The sequence below is a fragment of the Rhinolophus hipposideros genome (genome assembly GCF_964194185.1).
Source record: "Rhinolophus hipposideros genome assembly, chromosome: 22".
Classification (NCBI taxonomy): Eukaryota; Metazoa; Chordata; class Mammalia; order Chiroptera; family Rhinolophidae; genus Rhinolophus; species Rhinolophus hipposideros.
The window spans coordinates 31,220,343-31,234,036 of NC_138068.1; the positions used below are offsets into that span (position 1 = coordinate 31,220,343).

The following is a 13,694-nucleotide window of genomic DNA, read 5'->3' on the forward strand; positions in this document are numbered from 1 at the left end:
TGACTAGAATACAAATATGATGGATGACAATGTGAAATATAAGATGGAGCTGGCAGGGAACCACAGCTGGGCTGTGCAAGGCTGTGAGGGCCACACAAAGATTTGTTGCAAGAGCAAGCAGGAAGCTCTTACTAAAAGTGACCATTAAACATTATGCTCTGAAAAGACCAGAATGGCAGGAGAATGGAGAAAGCACTGTAGGCAGACCACAGTGGACAGGGGTTGACTGACTAAGCCGCTATTGTTAAGAGTTTGGGTGTGAGCAGATGGTGACTTGGACCAGTGCAATGGCAGGGGAGACAGCGGGAGGAGGCAGGACACTGGTAATGTGTGAGAGATAAGACCGTCGGAGGTGGATTAGATTCGGAGATAAGATTTTGGAGGTGGATTAGCTATGGATGCTGACAGAGAGGTACAAAAGGGTTGTCGTCCAGATTTCGGGCTTGCAGTACTGGGTGTTCAAAGGCTAATGCTAGTCATCCAAAAACAGAACTAGGCAGGATCTGCTTTTGGAGAGGGAAGATGTCAAATTTCGCTTTGAATGTGCTAAATTCAGTAACTTGGAAACATCAAAAGAGAGGCTGAAAAAGTGGCTAAGGCACTCCCCGCATGCCCCTATCCCTCCTCATCAGGGCGCCGTAGGACTATGGCAACCCCTCTCTCCAAGACTGGAGGTCAGAAAGCCCTTCATCCCTACCCTTGCGCCCTGCCAAGGATTTGGTTATATCCCCAGCAAGAGATGAGATGCCCCAGATCTCCGAAATGGGGCTACCCCAAAATGCAGACAACATGGGCAGCTCTTTATGGGCACTGGATTCCTAGGGGCACAGCTAACTTGACCTGTGGGACAGTGGAAGATCCTAAAGTTCCTTGTATGCCCTAACAAGTGTCCTGACCCAGCTCTCTCCACCATTGTTTTAACATCTAAAATGGAGGGGAGGAGAACAGCACGTTTGCACCAGAATATCTGAAAAAAACTACTTCTCCCCCTCCCCAACCTTTCCAATGCTTAGTTGCCATTGTAAGCAGGTCACAATGACATAATGCTCACACAATCCCTGTGGCAAGGGAAGGAAGAGAGAGAACAAAGAGGTGTCTATGACCCTGACTGGCATCAGCCACAACCAAGGCTAGTCACACACGCCCTCCCACCACACCTCAGTGCGAGAGGGGTGCCCCTCGGGGAGGAAGTTCACCAATCTGGACTTCAGATATCAAAGCAAGAGGAGTGGTCCAAGTGACCTGGAGCCTCTGGCACACTAGGGCTCAGCAATGACTGTGTGGCCCCGAGTGACCCAATGAGCCAGACAGCCCGTAAGGGACCAAACTAGAATATACCAAGCCCTCACTGGGCTCACTCTGGGCATTCACCATTCTCAGAGGCAGGAAAAATAAAAAGAAAGCAAGGCGAGAAAAAGGGGCAGGGGAAATGTCATTAGCAGCAAAAACAGAAAGAAAGGGTCAGTGAGATAGAGGAAAAAAGGGATGAGACACTCAAAAAGTTTGATCAAGCCTTCCTCCTGTGCAGACTGAAATTTCAGCGTGAATCAAATTTTCCAATGACAACCACCCAGATCCTGCAGACGAAAAGGGAACTTGCAATTTTGACAAGTGAGAGAAAACATACGTTTAAGTTACAATAAGGAGCAAAGACTACCCTGTAAGCCACACTGCTGCCATTTCTATAGACACCCTCTATGGCTTCCCCACCAAAACCCAGCTTTATAGCTATTCTGGAAAGCAACCTGCATTGAAAACAGTCATCTTTCAAAAGGGGACAAGGCAAGTGTAATGGCTGGGAGGCTCTGGAATTCCGCTTCAATGAAAGGTTTGTCGTGTACAGTGTGGGAAACCCTGGCCGGCTGGAAGCTCACCTGCCCACCAAGTGAAATTCAAGGTCGGTCTTTAGAGCCCAGCACCACCTTTGCCAGCTTTATCTTTCTGATGAGAGATTAAACGCTCACTTAAAGTTTAAATGGACTTTTAAAAAGTCACTACTTTGATCCTTTCGCAGTCTACAAGGTTTTAAAGTTGTAAAACCATTAAGATCTCTATCCCAAAGATAATCTAGTACCATATTCAGGGACTGAATTAACTGGGAATCTGTCCTGGCCACTTAATATTCTAAGCAAAAAGGCTAGGGGAAGTTATGGAAGACTCCACTGAGAGTTTCGCCCTAGGGGGCAGAGGACAGATGGCAGGGGTAGTAGAAGTTCCCTGAAGCACCCAGGAGACAGACCAGCTCTGACAACTACTATATGCCAAGCACTGCAATTCCAGAAACGCACGCTTAGAGACAAGTCCTTCGCTGTGATACTTACGGACAGTGTCGTTACTGGAATCCCACGCCTCCACAAGTAAAGTGTAGGACCTCTGCAAACAGATAAACAACACAGTATTCAGAAATAGGGGTCAGCTCTCAATACTCTCTTGGCCTCCCCGCACACCCCGCCAAATAAAACCATAAAGCCAAAATGAAAATTGCTTGCTGTCGGACTGAGGTCACCCAACTCCCCTCCCCACTCCAGCAGCCACCCCCAGTTGACTCCTTTGGCCTGGTGGGGGTGCATGATGCAGGCAGCTCAAAGTTGTCCTCAGGAAATGCTATCTCTCTATAGCTGAACACTTAGCATACAGTTTTCCAACTTTCCAGATCCTAATTCTAGTGCATGAGAAAAACACACAAAGAATTTATTCTAAGCTAACCTAACCAGGTATTTGTACCAGGGGAGGGGGACCCATCCAGAGGAGGACCGGGTATTGCTAAGGTTACACTTTGGGCCTGGTGGGGCGGTCCCCAGGGAGGCCCCCTTTTCCTTTTCAGAACCCCTTTGAAAGCCCTGTGTGAGACCATCTAGGCTCCCACAAGTATCAGGTGGCTCTAGGAAGCGGCGGGGGGGGGGGGGGGGGACGACGGACTGGTAGGTGCAAAGAGACTCCCAAGACAAAGGCAGCAACCTAAATTGGGGTGCATGGGGGGCAGACTCTGGGGAGGAAAGCACAAAAGGGAGAAATAACCACACATCCGAGGGTTGGTTATATTTATTGATGAACTTATCTGTCAATAAGATCTAACATTCCAAGAATAATCAGAGTTCACTAACTAAACGAATTCCCTGGACACTGGCGGGGTGCCAGCTATTATACTGAAGGCACCTTTTATCTTCCAGGCTTATCTCACAATTCCACCTCCCCCCAAAATCCAAGCCATTAGCAAATTCCCACTTTTACTCAAATCTTCATTTGTAATTTAGAATGAGGTCAGTCTCACAAAACACCAGGGTTTAAATAAACTTTCTGCTATCTTGGTGCTGGAGAAATATATCACAGGGGGTGGGGGAGAAAGGCGCATGAACCCTTTTATGTACCCCTGTGCTGTCACTAACTGTCAGATACCAATACATCGGAAACTGCAACATGGATTGATCAAACAATGCCATGCCAACAGAAACACACTCCCCAAGGAAAGGAACCTACAAAGTGAAGGCAAAAACGGAGAGGACAAGAAAAGGAGCTTCATTCATAACTCAAGGCAAGCTTACTGCTCACACAGCGATACAGCAGGCCGTCTCTGAATATGAAAATATCTTGTGATAGACCCTGCCTTGGAACACAGCCGAAATATGTTTCATACTCAAAGCAGAGTAGGATTCCATTTCGTTCACTGATAACTGTGGGAAAATGCTCAGAAAAGCAAGCAAAACCGGGCAAGCTGGGGCACATACCCAGCCCTCTCCTGTCAATGGCCATCGGTCCAGACTCATTGTTGTCATCGTTAATATTTTATTAGTGAAAGTTACACCTTATCTACAGCCTCTAAGTTTTCTAGGACTTCCTACAAATTACCAGACTCTTCCCTGAGAGTAGAAAGAAATTATATTTCTCCACTGATTTGACGTGAGCCAAGTCAAAATGAGGCCAGATGTGGGGGTGATTTTGTATAATTAATCCCTTCATTTGCTGATCATGAGACCAACGTTCTTCACTTCCACACATTGTTGTAATTAATCTTCTGATTAGATGCATTGATACCCAGTTTCGACAGACTTGCCCAAGCACTAAACACAGAACACCCGCAAACACCATGGAACGGGAAGGCGTCCCGGGACGGAGCTGGTGTGACACTATTAACTCTGCTTCCTGCTCAAGGAAGAAGGCATCCTTGGTCTTGCACAAGAACTTGGAACACCAAGCTGTCTACCAGGCTCATCCCCACCAGAACTGGAAAGACCTCAGAGGCTGCTCACCAACCCTGTCCCACCAGGAGAAAATAGAGTGGCTCAAAGCTCTAGATGCTGTTTCATGATTTTCCACAAACTGCCTTCTCAGAGGTAGATACGAGGTGAGGGCTGGGGACTGCAGGGTTGACAACAAAGCCTTGCCAAAAAAAATAAAGAGCCCTGAACGTTCTCTTCCCTTGTTTCAGAGGAGGGTTTATGGCTCTAGGAGTCACCTCCGGGGCCAGAAGGATTCCTCCTGCCCAGACTTCAGAAAAAAGGGTTCCCTTTAAAGACCCTGTTAGGAGGCACTCTTACTACCCACTCCATCCCCACACTACAGATGGACAATCAAGATGATTTAACAATGATTATTAGTTGCTAGGGAACTTTAATGTTTCCCAGGCCCACACCTGACCTCTGTACATCCCAGAATATACATCCAAACTCCAAGATCCAAACCACTCACATCTTCTGCCATCAAAGCAAGGTACCGGGTCCAAATCAGCAATCCACAATGACCATGTCACGTCCAATTCGCCATTGCAAATCTGCCCCCCCGCAGCGTTCCACAGGCCCTCCCACGGGCTTGGAAAGGAGTGCCAGGCAAGAGGACGGCTGAGTGTTCAAACTTAATGAGTTCATACCAAAAAACCCACATATAAAACGGCAAATACCTGAATTTTTTTTTTTTGGTTTCCAACTATAAAAATAAAACTCGTATTTTTCATCACCCAGCTTTCACCGCCTCCCCTTAAATTTGCCCGGAAAAATGGCCTGGGGGCAAAGCAGGAGGGATGGGTACTAACAGACCTCCAGTCTGGGTTTGCAGAGTGAATCATTTCTGCACCTTCCCAGCTCCAGGCCCAAGGAAATACGGCAACATAGCGGCAGATTCTCATTCTCACGCAGCAGGAAGGGGGAACGATAAGCTTCGAATGACCTTTGGGGAGGATTTCCATGGAATTTTACTTAGAAAGGATCCTGGCATCTAAGCCCCAAGGAATCCCAGGGCCACTAGGTCCCCCAAGCACCTCCTTCCCGCCTTAGCACTGGGGCTGTGGGAGGGCTATGTGTTGTGCTCCATCCCATCCATGGTGGTTACCTTGGCACCAGGCAGAGTGGTAAGCACTTAATTGCCACATTAAGAAGGGGGATGTAAGAAACAAAGGTAATTGTGTTGGCAGCTGGGAGCTTCCTTTTCCTGGCAACAGTGGCAGCCAAACCAAGCCCTGAGAAGCGGCTGCCTCCACTCCTGCCAAGCTGACGGACACAAACAAACCGCCATCCAAACGGCACGCGTGCAGTGTCCAAAACCTCAGGCTGCTATGACAGGCAGGCCCGAAGAACTCACACCCTGTGAATACCCCATGTGCCCACGGGGCCATTGTACAGAGGCACTCAGGCCCGGGTTTGTCTGGGGCCCTGTACTCTGCTGACTCAACTGTCATTTCCTGTTGCTGGCCCTGTATTAGCATTTTTAGAGAGGCCACATTATTCTCTGTAATCCTCATTTCAGTCAGTTCGGCCACAGTATTGTCCTGCCTGCGTCTGGGTGGCCAGAGTATAAAATATTCAGGTCACAGACATTAAATAAAAGTGTCCAAGATTCCATGCATGGGCACACGCATACAGGCACAAACAATTCCCGTATCACGGGGTTTTGGCCAGGTGAGGCTTGGACAACTAACCCACAGCATCCAAACTAAGAAGACTTTAGTCGTAGAAACCCATTTAGTCTACAGGGCTTGACATTTCAATAGAGTCCGATCTGGTTACAAAGGGTGATTTTCTCATGAAAGCTCACCTCAAAGACCCACCAAGTGGGCCCCAGAGCTCATATCCAGATTTGAGACTCAATGAGATGCCCCCACCCCCTTTCCCATCATTACCCTTACCTGTTTGAAAAGCATCCCACTGATAATTAAATGCACCAGTTACAAAAGGGTGGCGAGGTTAATAGATAGAATACCGAGAAGCCAGCCAAGCACAACCGTTGGTTCACACCGAGCAAGCCTGAACAAGAAGCCTTTCTACTTATTTACCAAAAGTGCACAAAAACTGGGCTGAGCTGGTAGAGGGCTCTGAATGTTTCACTATTTACGTACCACTTTAAACCATTGGGAGCCATGTTGTGGAATTTCTTCCCTGCACATTCACGGCACTAGTGACAAGTGTCACTAGCACCATAAAAATATGGGCCATGGGGTAAGGCAGTCCACATAGTGTTCAGAAACCAGCAAGGGAGTCACAATAGGGACACCTGGCCCCAAGAGTCAACATAAAGACAGGACATTTCTGAACCCAGAATCCTACCCCTCTTCTGCTACCATTCTAGAAAACGCAAGAATCATGACTTCCCATGCATCCTAATACATCTTCCTAAAGTTCAAAAAACCGTTTTAAGTTTCGTTCTATTTTATTAAATGTATGTAAAAGCTGGAGCCAAGTGTCACTTTTCTCAGCAGCTCAGAACCTAACCTATGGGTTGCTGCTGGGGGTAGGAACATGTCTCTGGAAGTTCACTAAGTCAGAATTCCCAAAAACGTTTGCCTTTATGGATTACGATGCTAATTGTATGCACATCCAGAGATTATGCACTCTTGCATTGGAACTAATCCTGAAAAGCTGACATTGGAACCAAGTTCTAGCTCTACAATGGGCCAGTGGCTGCTACGCACCCAGCCAAGGCCTGTTTGCATTCCTGTTTTCAGATCAGGACCATGAAGACTCCTTGTTGCCTTGGCTTTGCTTTTTCACGCATAACGTTTTTCCTCCATGCCATACCTTCCACTTGTCTTCTATCTAAAGGGTCCCTTATCATTCTTGGAGGTAAAGATTTTAGGCAGTATTCAGGTCACTGGTTTTCTAGGACGCTCAACACCTCTAAGTGGTTGCTGTCTCCCCTCCTTACCTATCCAACTTTCCCAACAGTCTTGATGCCAAAAGCTTCATTCACACCATTTTCTAAAAATGTTTGCAGTCTCTGTAGAATTATGGGTGGGGAGTGGGTGGGTTCCAAACTCATGTAAGTAACTGGAAGTTTGAATAAGTTGCTAAGAAACAAGACAACAAGGACGTTACACCTGGAAGAGGAAAAAACTATTAAAAGCCAAGTACCTTGAATAAGGATTCCATGTGGGAAGCAGCCATGCTGCAGAGACACTTGGTACAAAGTGAGCACAGCTCGACCTTTCCCCCAAGCCTGGCTTTGCAATGCAGACATGTCATTTCATTGTTTTCCTCTGAGGCAGGTGTCTTGGTGCAAAGGATGTTTTCAAGTGGTTTCTCCTCGTGCATTAAGTGAATTGCTCTGAGCATGTAAACACACGTGTGGTACTGGTCTGCATGCATGCTGACCACATGGGTTGCACATACTGGCTGCAGAAATGAGCTGTCTCAAACGAGGACCCCATCCCTCTGCCCTCCAAATGTCCATACCACATCTGTGAAGGCTTAGGGACTGGGAAACACAAAGGCACAATGGCAAGGACTTGTCAATTACACTGTGATTAACCTTGCGGCATCCGGTTCACCCAAACCCCTAGCGGTTGCTCATTCTGGCCTTAGAAGTGTGAAGAAGGCCAAAGCTGACATCCCTCTGGTATGCAGCAATCACACTTCATTGGACTTTCCTAAAAAAATTAAGTTGATCTCAGCAAGCCGTTTATCAGAGCCAATGGCATTTAAATAGGAGGCTGTGAGACTAGACACCTCAATTGCTTCCCCCAAAGTTTTTCTAGATTCATTTCACCCTAGGGCCAGCAATGCATCACTCCAGCTAACCAGGGTTCTGAGTTCCTGAAAAGCTTTTGGGAATGGGCAGTGGTAATTACACTAAGGGATTTTTAATAAACAGGCACTACTGGGATTTAGCATTAAGTTTGGGAGGGGAAACATAACCATTTCAGTGATTTATAAATGGTTATTCCCAAATTAGTTCCCATTCAGCCCAATTACCCTCTCACCACGTATGTTCTTATCACTGAGTCCCCAGATTGGAGGATTATAAATCAGGCTAGCTGCCTCAAGTCAAGCCCCTTGGGAGCAGCACTGGTATGGTGATTAGAAGCCACCAATGAAAACTACCACAAGACGAGCTGGGGCAGTGGACACCAAGTGGGACATAATCTGGTACTACGCAGTGGGCAGCCCCACCTCTACAGAGCTGCCCACATGGACACTGGGAGGGGGATTATATTTCATGTCTAACCAAATCATTGCCTCCTCTTCCTCTCCAGAACATGAACAGTTGTTTGACTGGGGTTGTAATTCCAAACAAGGTATGAATTATACAACTTTCTCAACTGAACTTCTATCATGCTCTCTGAACCACAGCAAATTTGGGAGGACCCTGCTAACAGAAATGGTGGCTGCCTGAACCATATACCCTGTGAATCTTGAATTCTGTACCAAGTTCAGTTATTAGCTATTCAAGGAAATCAGTTTTAAATAGACACGCTTATTAATATTTAGTTGCCAAACTGAGCGAAGCTGTGCTTATTTACTTCCATACTTATTTGTCTACCTGAATGCTTTCACGTCATTTAACACTCACCCTGGAATCATTCTTGAAAGGTACAGACCGGTGTTTCTCCAACTGCACTCAGGAAAATAAACTAAAGCAATACATCTAAACTCCGGTTTCTCTTTGGAAGTAAAGCTTATATTTCACAGCAGGCCTTTTTGGTGTAGCAGGGTGGAGACTTGTTTATGAGTGATACATGCATTTGGCCCAGCTTCAAAAAAACCACACTCTCAGTGTAGCCCCAGCAGTCTCCCCCATTCTAGAAAGTCTATTTCATGGTTGGTGACCCGTGGGCCTGAAACCACAGAACAGCACCCGGAAATCAATCATCTCTCTGCCCTCACACGCTGCTTCCACTCCTTCCCCATCCAGGCCTCTCTGCCAAGTGTCAAAAGGGGAAAGACACACCTTCTAGGTCACTTTCCCCAGCCAGCCTGGGGAGCCACCAAGACTCCCGTTTTTCATCCATACTTCCCTCTGACCCTCTTCTCCAAAATGAACCTCAGCCAGGCCTGCAGTTTTTCCATATCACTAATAGGATTCCTTTTATGGTCTTGAGGAAAGTGAGGGGGCTCTGACTGATCCTTCAGAGGGTGGAACCACCTGCAGGCCCCTTCCCCCTAAACTCCAAAGAGGTTACATTCAAGGGCAAACAGTATTCACAGATTAAAAATGTGCGCACCTCTTTAGCTTCAAGTTTTCCCTAATAGGGGATTAACAGACAAGATAAACACGCTTTGTAAAAATGAAATCCCACAACAGAAGCAGCAGCCCCTATTGTCAGAGAACTCCCCATACCACAAGTTTTTATAAGCCCCTTTTAATGGCATGTTTCTGATAACTGTCTTATCTCCCCCACAGCAGAGAGCACTTTACAACGCTAGTTTCTGTAAACGTGGGCCTTGAGGGCCACCCCAAGCTTCACACACAAGACAGACACTCTCCCCTGTTCTGAGTTGGGAATCACAGCCCCAGGCTGCGGATAGGAGGCAGCCTAGTGCACCCCATTAGAGCACGTGGCAGAGAGTATTCCCCGGGCACTGAGCTCCCCCGCCCCTCACCACCCACCCTCTCAGCACAGGCAGAGCCAAGCCCCAATCCTATCAATGAGTCACGCCTCCTGGACGGGAGGAGCAGGGCAGAGGGCACCAACATTTTTCCCTTTCCTCCCCTTCTGCAATCGCGCCCATCTTCCTTCCACCCATTTCGGGATGTTGCAAGGGCCTTGCTGCACGTTCAGCCAGTGCGGGCCCGGGCCTCGAGCAGCACTCCGGCGCGGGACCACGTATAGGCACCCGCAGGGACTGCCTCCAGCGGGCCGCCCCTTCCAGGCCCTGGCACGCCCCCGAAAGCTTGAGGGGGCCGTGCGCCCGCCGGACTAGGGCGCACCCCCGCCCTTCCCCGGGAAGTTTGCAAACACAGCTGTTCCAGAGCCCGGGAACCGCTGGAAATAAGGCCACAAGGATACACCGCGCGGGGGCGAGGGCAGGAAGGGGCCGGCAGGGGGCGGAGGCTCCCCGGGCGGCAGCTCGAAGGCCCGAGGAACCACCCCCACCTCCGGGGCCGCCCCCGCGCCCTTGCGCCTAGCCCGAAGCGCGCCCCCGCACGCACCAAAATCTCCTGGGGAGCAGCGGGAAACGGGTTCCCTCCACACCCTCCAGGAAGGACACACCCGCCCTCCCGGCCGTTCACGGGAAAGGGGAGGGTGCCAATTTGGACCGCGTTTGAAGGCCAGAATTGAGCCAAGTCGCCTTCAACGGCGCATCAGGTTTAATCGATTAAGCAAAGATCATCTATAATGACTCCTGGCTCGTGGGGCGGGGGGGGGGGGCGTTATTCTGGGGCCTTCAAGTTGCAAGTTAAAACTGCTTTCCGGGGAACTTTGCCCCACAATCTCTGGAGTCCCCACTTTTGTGCGCTTAGCAAAAAGCGGCGGGGAGGGGGCCTGCCGAATGTCGCTGCATAACTCCCCACCTTAAAAATCTTCCCGAGTTAGCGTTTCAAGCCAAGGCCCTGATATCCCTCTCGCAACAGAAAGCAGCGCTCCGCGGGCGCGGGTGCGAACCTTGCTCCGGCCTCCCACCCAGCGTCCGTCACTCACCGGCCAGGCGAAACTGAAAGGCAGAACGATACGGTTGCGTTCATTGCCGCGACTGGCCTTGAGATTGAAGGTGTTGCCCCCGATGACAGGAGTGGACCCGGAGCCGAAGCTGCACGGCCCTCCGGCCGTGACGCGGGACTGGTACTCCTTGAGGCACACTTTGAAGTATGTGTCACACTCGTCGCGGGCGCACTTGCGGTCCCCCAGATTTCGGGCGCCACCGCAGCAGTTCCCGTTCTGCAGCTCCCCATTCACATTCTGCATGGACAGGATCTCTAACTCGAACTGGCCGGAGGCTCCGCATACCTGCGGGCAAGGGAGGGAGGTCAGCACGGGGGAAAGCTTCCTTCCAGGAGACCCCTCCCCGCCCGCCCCGACAAGCCCTCGGTGCCAAGTTAAAATAATTTTTCAAAACTGGGAGCAGGACTCAACGCGATTCCCAAGCAGGGAATGCACGAGTACGAGAAAAATCCGACGACCGCCCCGGAGGACTACGAGCGGAGAGAACGCGACCCCTGCCCGGGCTGGACGATACAGTTAGGAGGCCCGGGGCTCCCCCGGCTCAGGTGCAGCCTCGCGGGAGCAGGAGCACGGTCGGGGAGCCAGGCGACCGAGGGCTCCTGACCCCGCTCGCGGCGCTCCACCGCGGGCGTCCAGGGCGCCGCTAAGGAAAAGAGAGGGCGGGCCGGGAGGGAGGCCCAACGGGCTCCTACCTTAGCTCGCAGGGCACAGAGCAGAGCGAGCAGGAGGCTCAGGGGGCGCCCGGGCCGGCCGCGCGTCCGTGGGGACCGCATCGCTGCTCTGCGCGCCGCGGGCACTCGGGACGCCGCTGCCGCCGCTGCTGTTCGCGCTGGTGTTCCCGCCGGTGCTGCCGTCGCCGCTGCCCCTGCGGCCGCCGCGTCCCGGCTCTAATATACTCCGCCGATTCGAGCATGCACGACTGGAAAACAACACCACTTTTCAAAAGCCTTTTCACGAGCGGCCCGTTCCAGAAGGCAAAGAGCCCGGCCTCCTTTTATTATTCTGATCGCTTCTTTGAGGCGCTCCCCCTCCTCTTCCACCTCCCGGCTTTCTTTCCTTCTCTCGCGTTCCCCTTCTTTTATTATTATGATTATGCGCAGCCTTTTATTCCCTTTCAGATCAGCTGCACAGAAAGGAGGGAGGGAGGGGAGGAAAAAAAAAAAAAAAAAACCCTAGCCCAGCTCGCTGGCCGGCCGCAGGTAACACAATGACGCGTGCCCGCCCGGCTCTCGGAGAGGGACTCGGAGAGCCCGTCTGGGAGCCGAGGCCGGGACTAGCCACCTTTACCCAGCGCGGCCGGCAGGCGCATGCGCGCTTGTTAATATTCATGAGGGGCGTGTTCTGGACGGACACGCCCCTTCCCTCCGGGTTGATGGGTAGGGGGAGTACTGGGAGGAACTTGGAAGGGGTTGGGGGCGCGGGGACTCGCAGCACTTCTTGGACGTCCGGGGGCCCGGTCCAGACCCCCGCCCTCGGGCTCCGTGGGCCAGGCGGGAAGGAGGGGAGGGTGCGGCGAAGAACCTAGAAGTGTCTGTTGCTCAGGGATGCCCTGGCCCCACCCGCGCGGACCTCCCCCCTCGGGCGCCTCCAGCCGGGCGCCTCTGCCCGACCGTCGGGGCCCCAGGTGTAGGCGCCGCGACGCTGCCTGAGCGGTCGGACCGGGCAGCTTCCGCCTTCCGAGCCGCCTGCGTCAGCTGCGGCTTTCGCCCCAGGAGGGCCTGCCCGCGGGGAGCCCGGCCCGCTTCCCGCGAGCGAGCGAGCCGCCCAGAGCGCGCTGCTGGCGAGAGGAGCGGCCGAGGTGGCGGCGGCGGTGCGGCTGGCGCTCGTGCGCCGTCTGCTCGCCCGGCGGAGGCGACCTGGGCCGGCGCTGCTGGGAACTTTGGAAAACTTTCCCGGAGCCGGGCTGGCCGCAGATTCGAGGGGAAGCCTTGGCCGCGCCCCACCCCCTCCCAAATGCGAGCTGCGGAGCCTCGGAGGGCTCTCGGCTGCCTTTCCAAGCCGCACACGAGCAGGGGCGAGGGGAAACCGGGGGAGGGCGGCCCGCGCGCAGGGGCCCTGCTCGGGCTTTGGGAGGGGGAGGCCGAGACGCTGGGAGGCTGGGGCTCACCCCCTCCCGGCCCCGCCGCCCAGGCCGCGCAGTGCCGGCTTTGCACCTGTAGGCGGCCTCGGAGCAGCTTTCTGGGTGGCAAGAGATGAGCCTGAAAGGGACCATCTCGCCACCATCGCCCGGCAGCAGAACTTGGCTTCTCGGGGGTGACAGTTGTAAACTAATGCTATTGTCCACCTTGAGTCGAGCCTCCCAATCAACAGCGACACTCCGGGTCATAACCAAGGTCAAAGGAAACCTGTGGGCTGGCCGAATCCTCTCCCAACCCCTCTCCTAGCGGACCTGCTGCTGCGTTTGAGGGGACCTCTTTAGGGAAAAGACTGATTTCCACTAAAGAGTGGGCTGGACAGTCTTGGTCCTTGTATTGGGTATGTACTACGGAAAAGCGTGGCTATTTAGGGTGGTTTAGGAATCTTGGAATTTCAACAGTCCAAAAAGTGTATCTAAGAAACGTACCTTCTTAATGGTAGTGGGTCCCATCTAATGCTCATTGGTGAGAGAATTAAAAAACCGTATTTTCAAAAGGGCATATCCAAGAGCAGAACAAGTTTGCAGCTGGCATAGGCAGTAGCAACGTGCGCATTTTGTTTTAATGTGCCCCAGTTCTCACTTTCTCCAATTATCCTAAATGCAAGGCAGCTAGTTGTCAACTGTATTTCTATATAGACGTTTCTTACCAGTTTCCATGAACCATTCTTCCCTACCTCCACTCTACGCCCT

The 13,694-nt window shown here is 51.7% G+C and overlaps 1 protein-coding gene across 1 annotated transcript in view; it reads right to left on the reverse strand.

Moving 5' to 3' along the window:
* The window catches only part of JAG1 (jagged canonical Notch ligand 1), a 36,026-nt gene extending 23,850 nt beyond the window's left edge, over nt 1-12,176 (reverse strand). The window contains exons 1-3 of the mRNA XM_081033315.1: nt 11,560-12,176; nt 10,847-11,152; nt 2,322-2,373 (exon numbers count right to left, since the gene is read on the reverse strand). Coding sequence (XP_080889441.1) covers nt 2,322-2,373; nt 10,847-11,152; nt 11,560-11,640 — 439 coding nt within the window. The 5' untranslated portion in view covers nt 11,641-12,176. The remainder of the gene's footprint in view (nt 1-2,321; nt 2,374-10,846; nt 11,153-11,559) is intronic.
* Nucleotides 12,177-13,694: the final 1,518 nt, after the last annotated feature.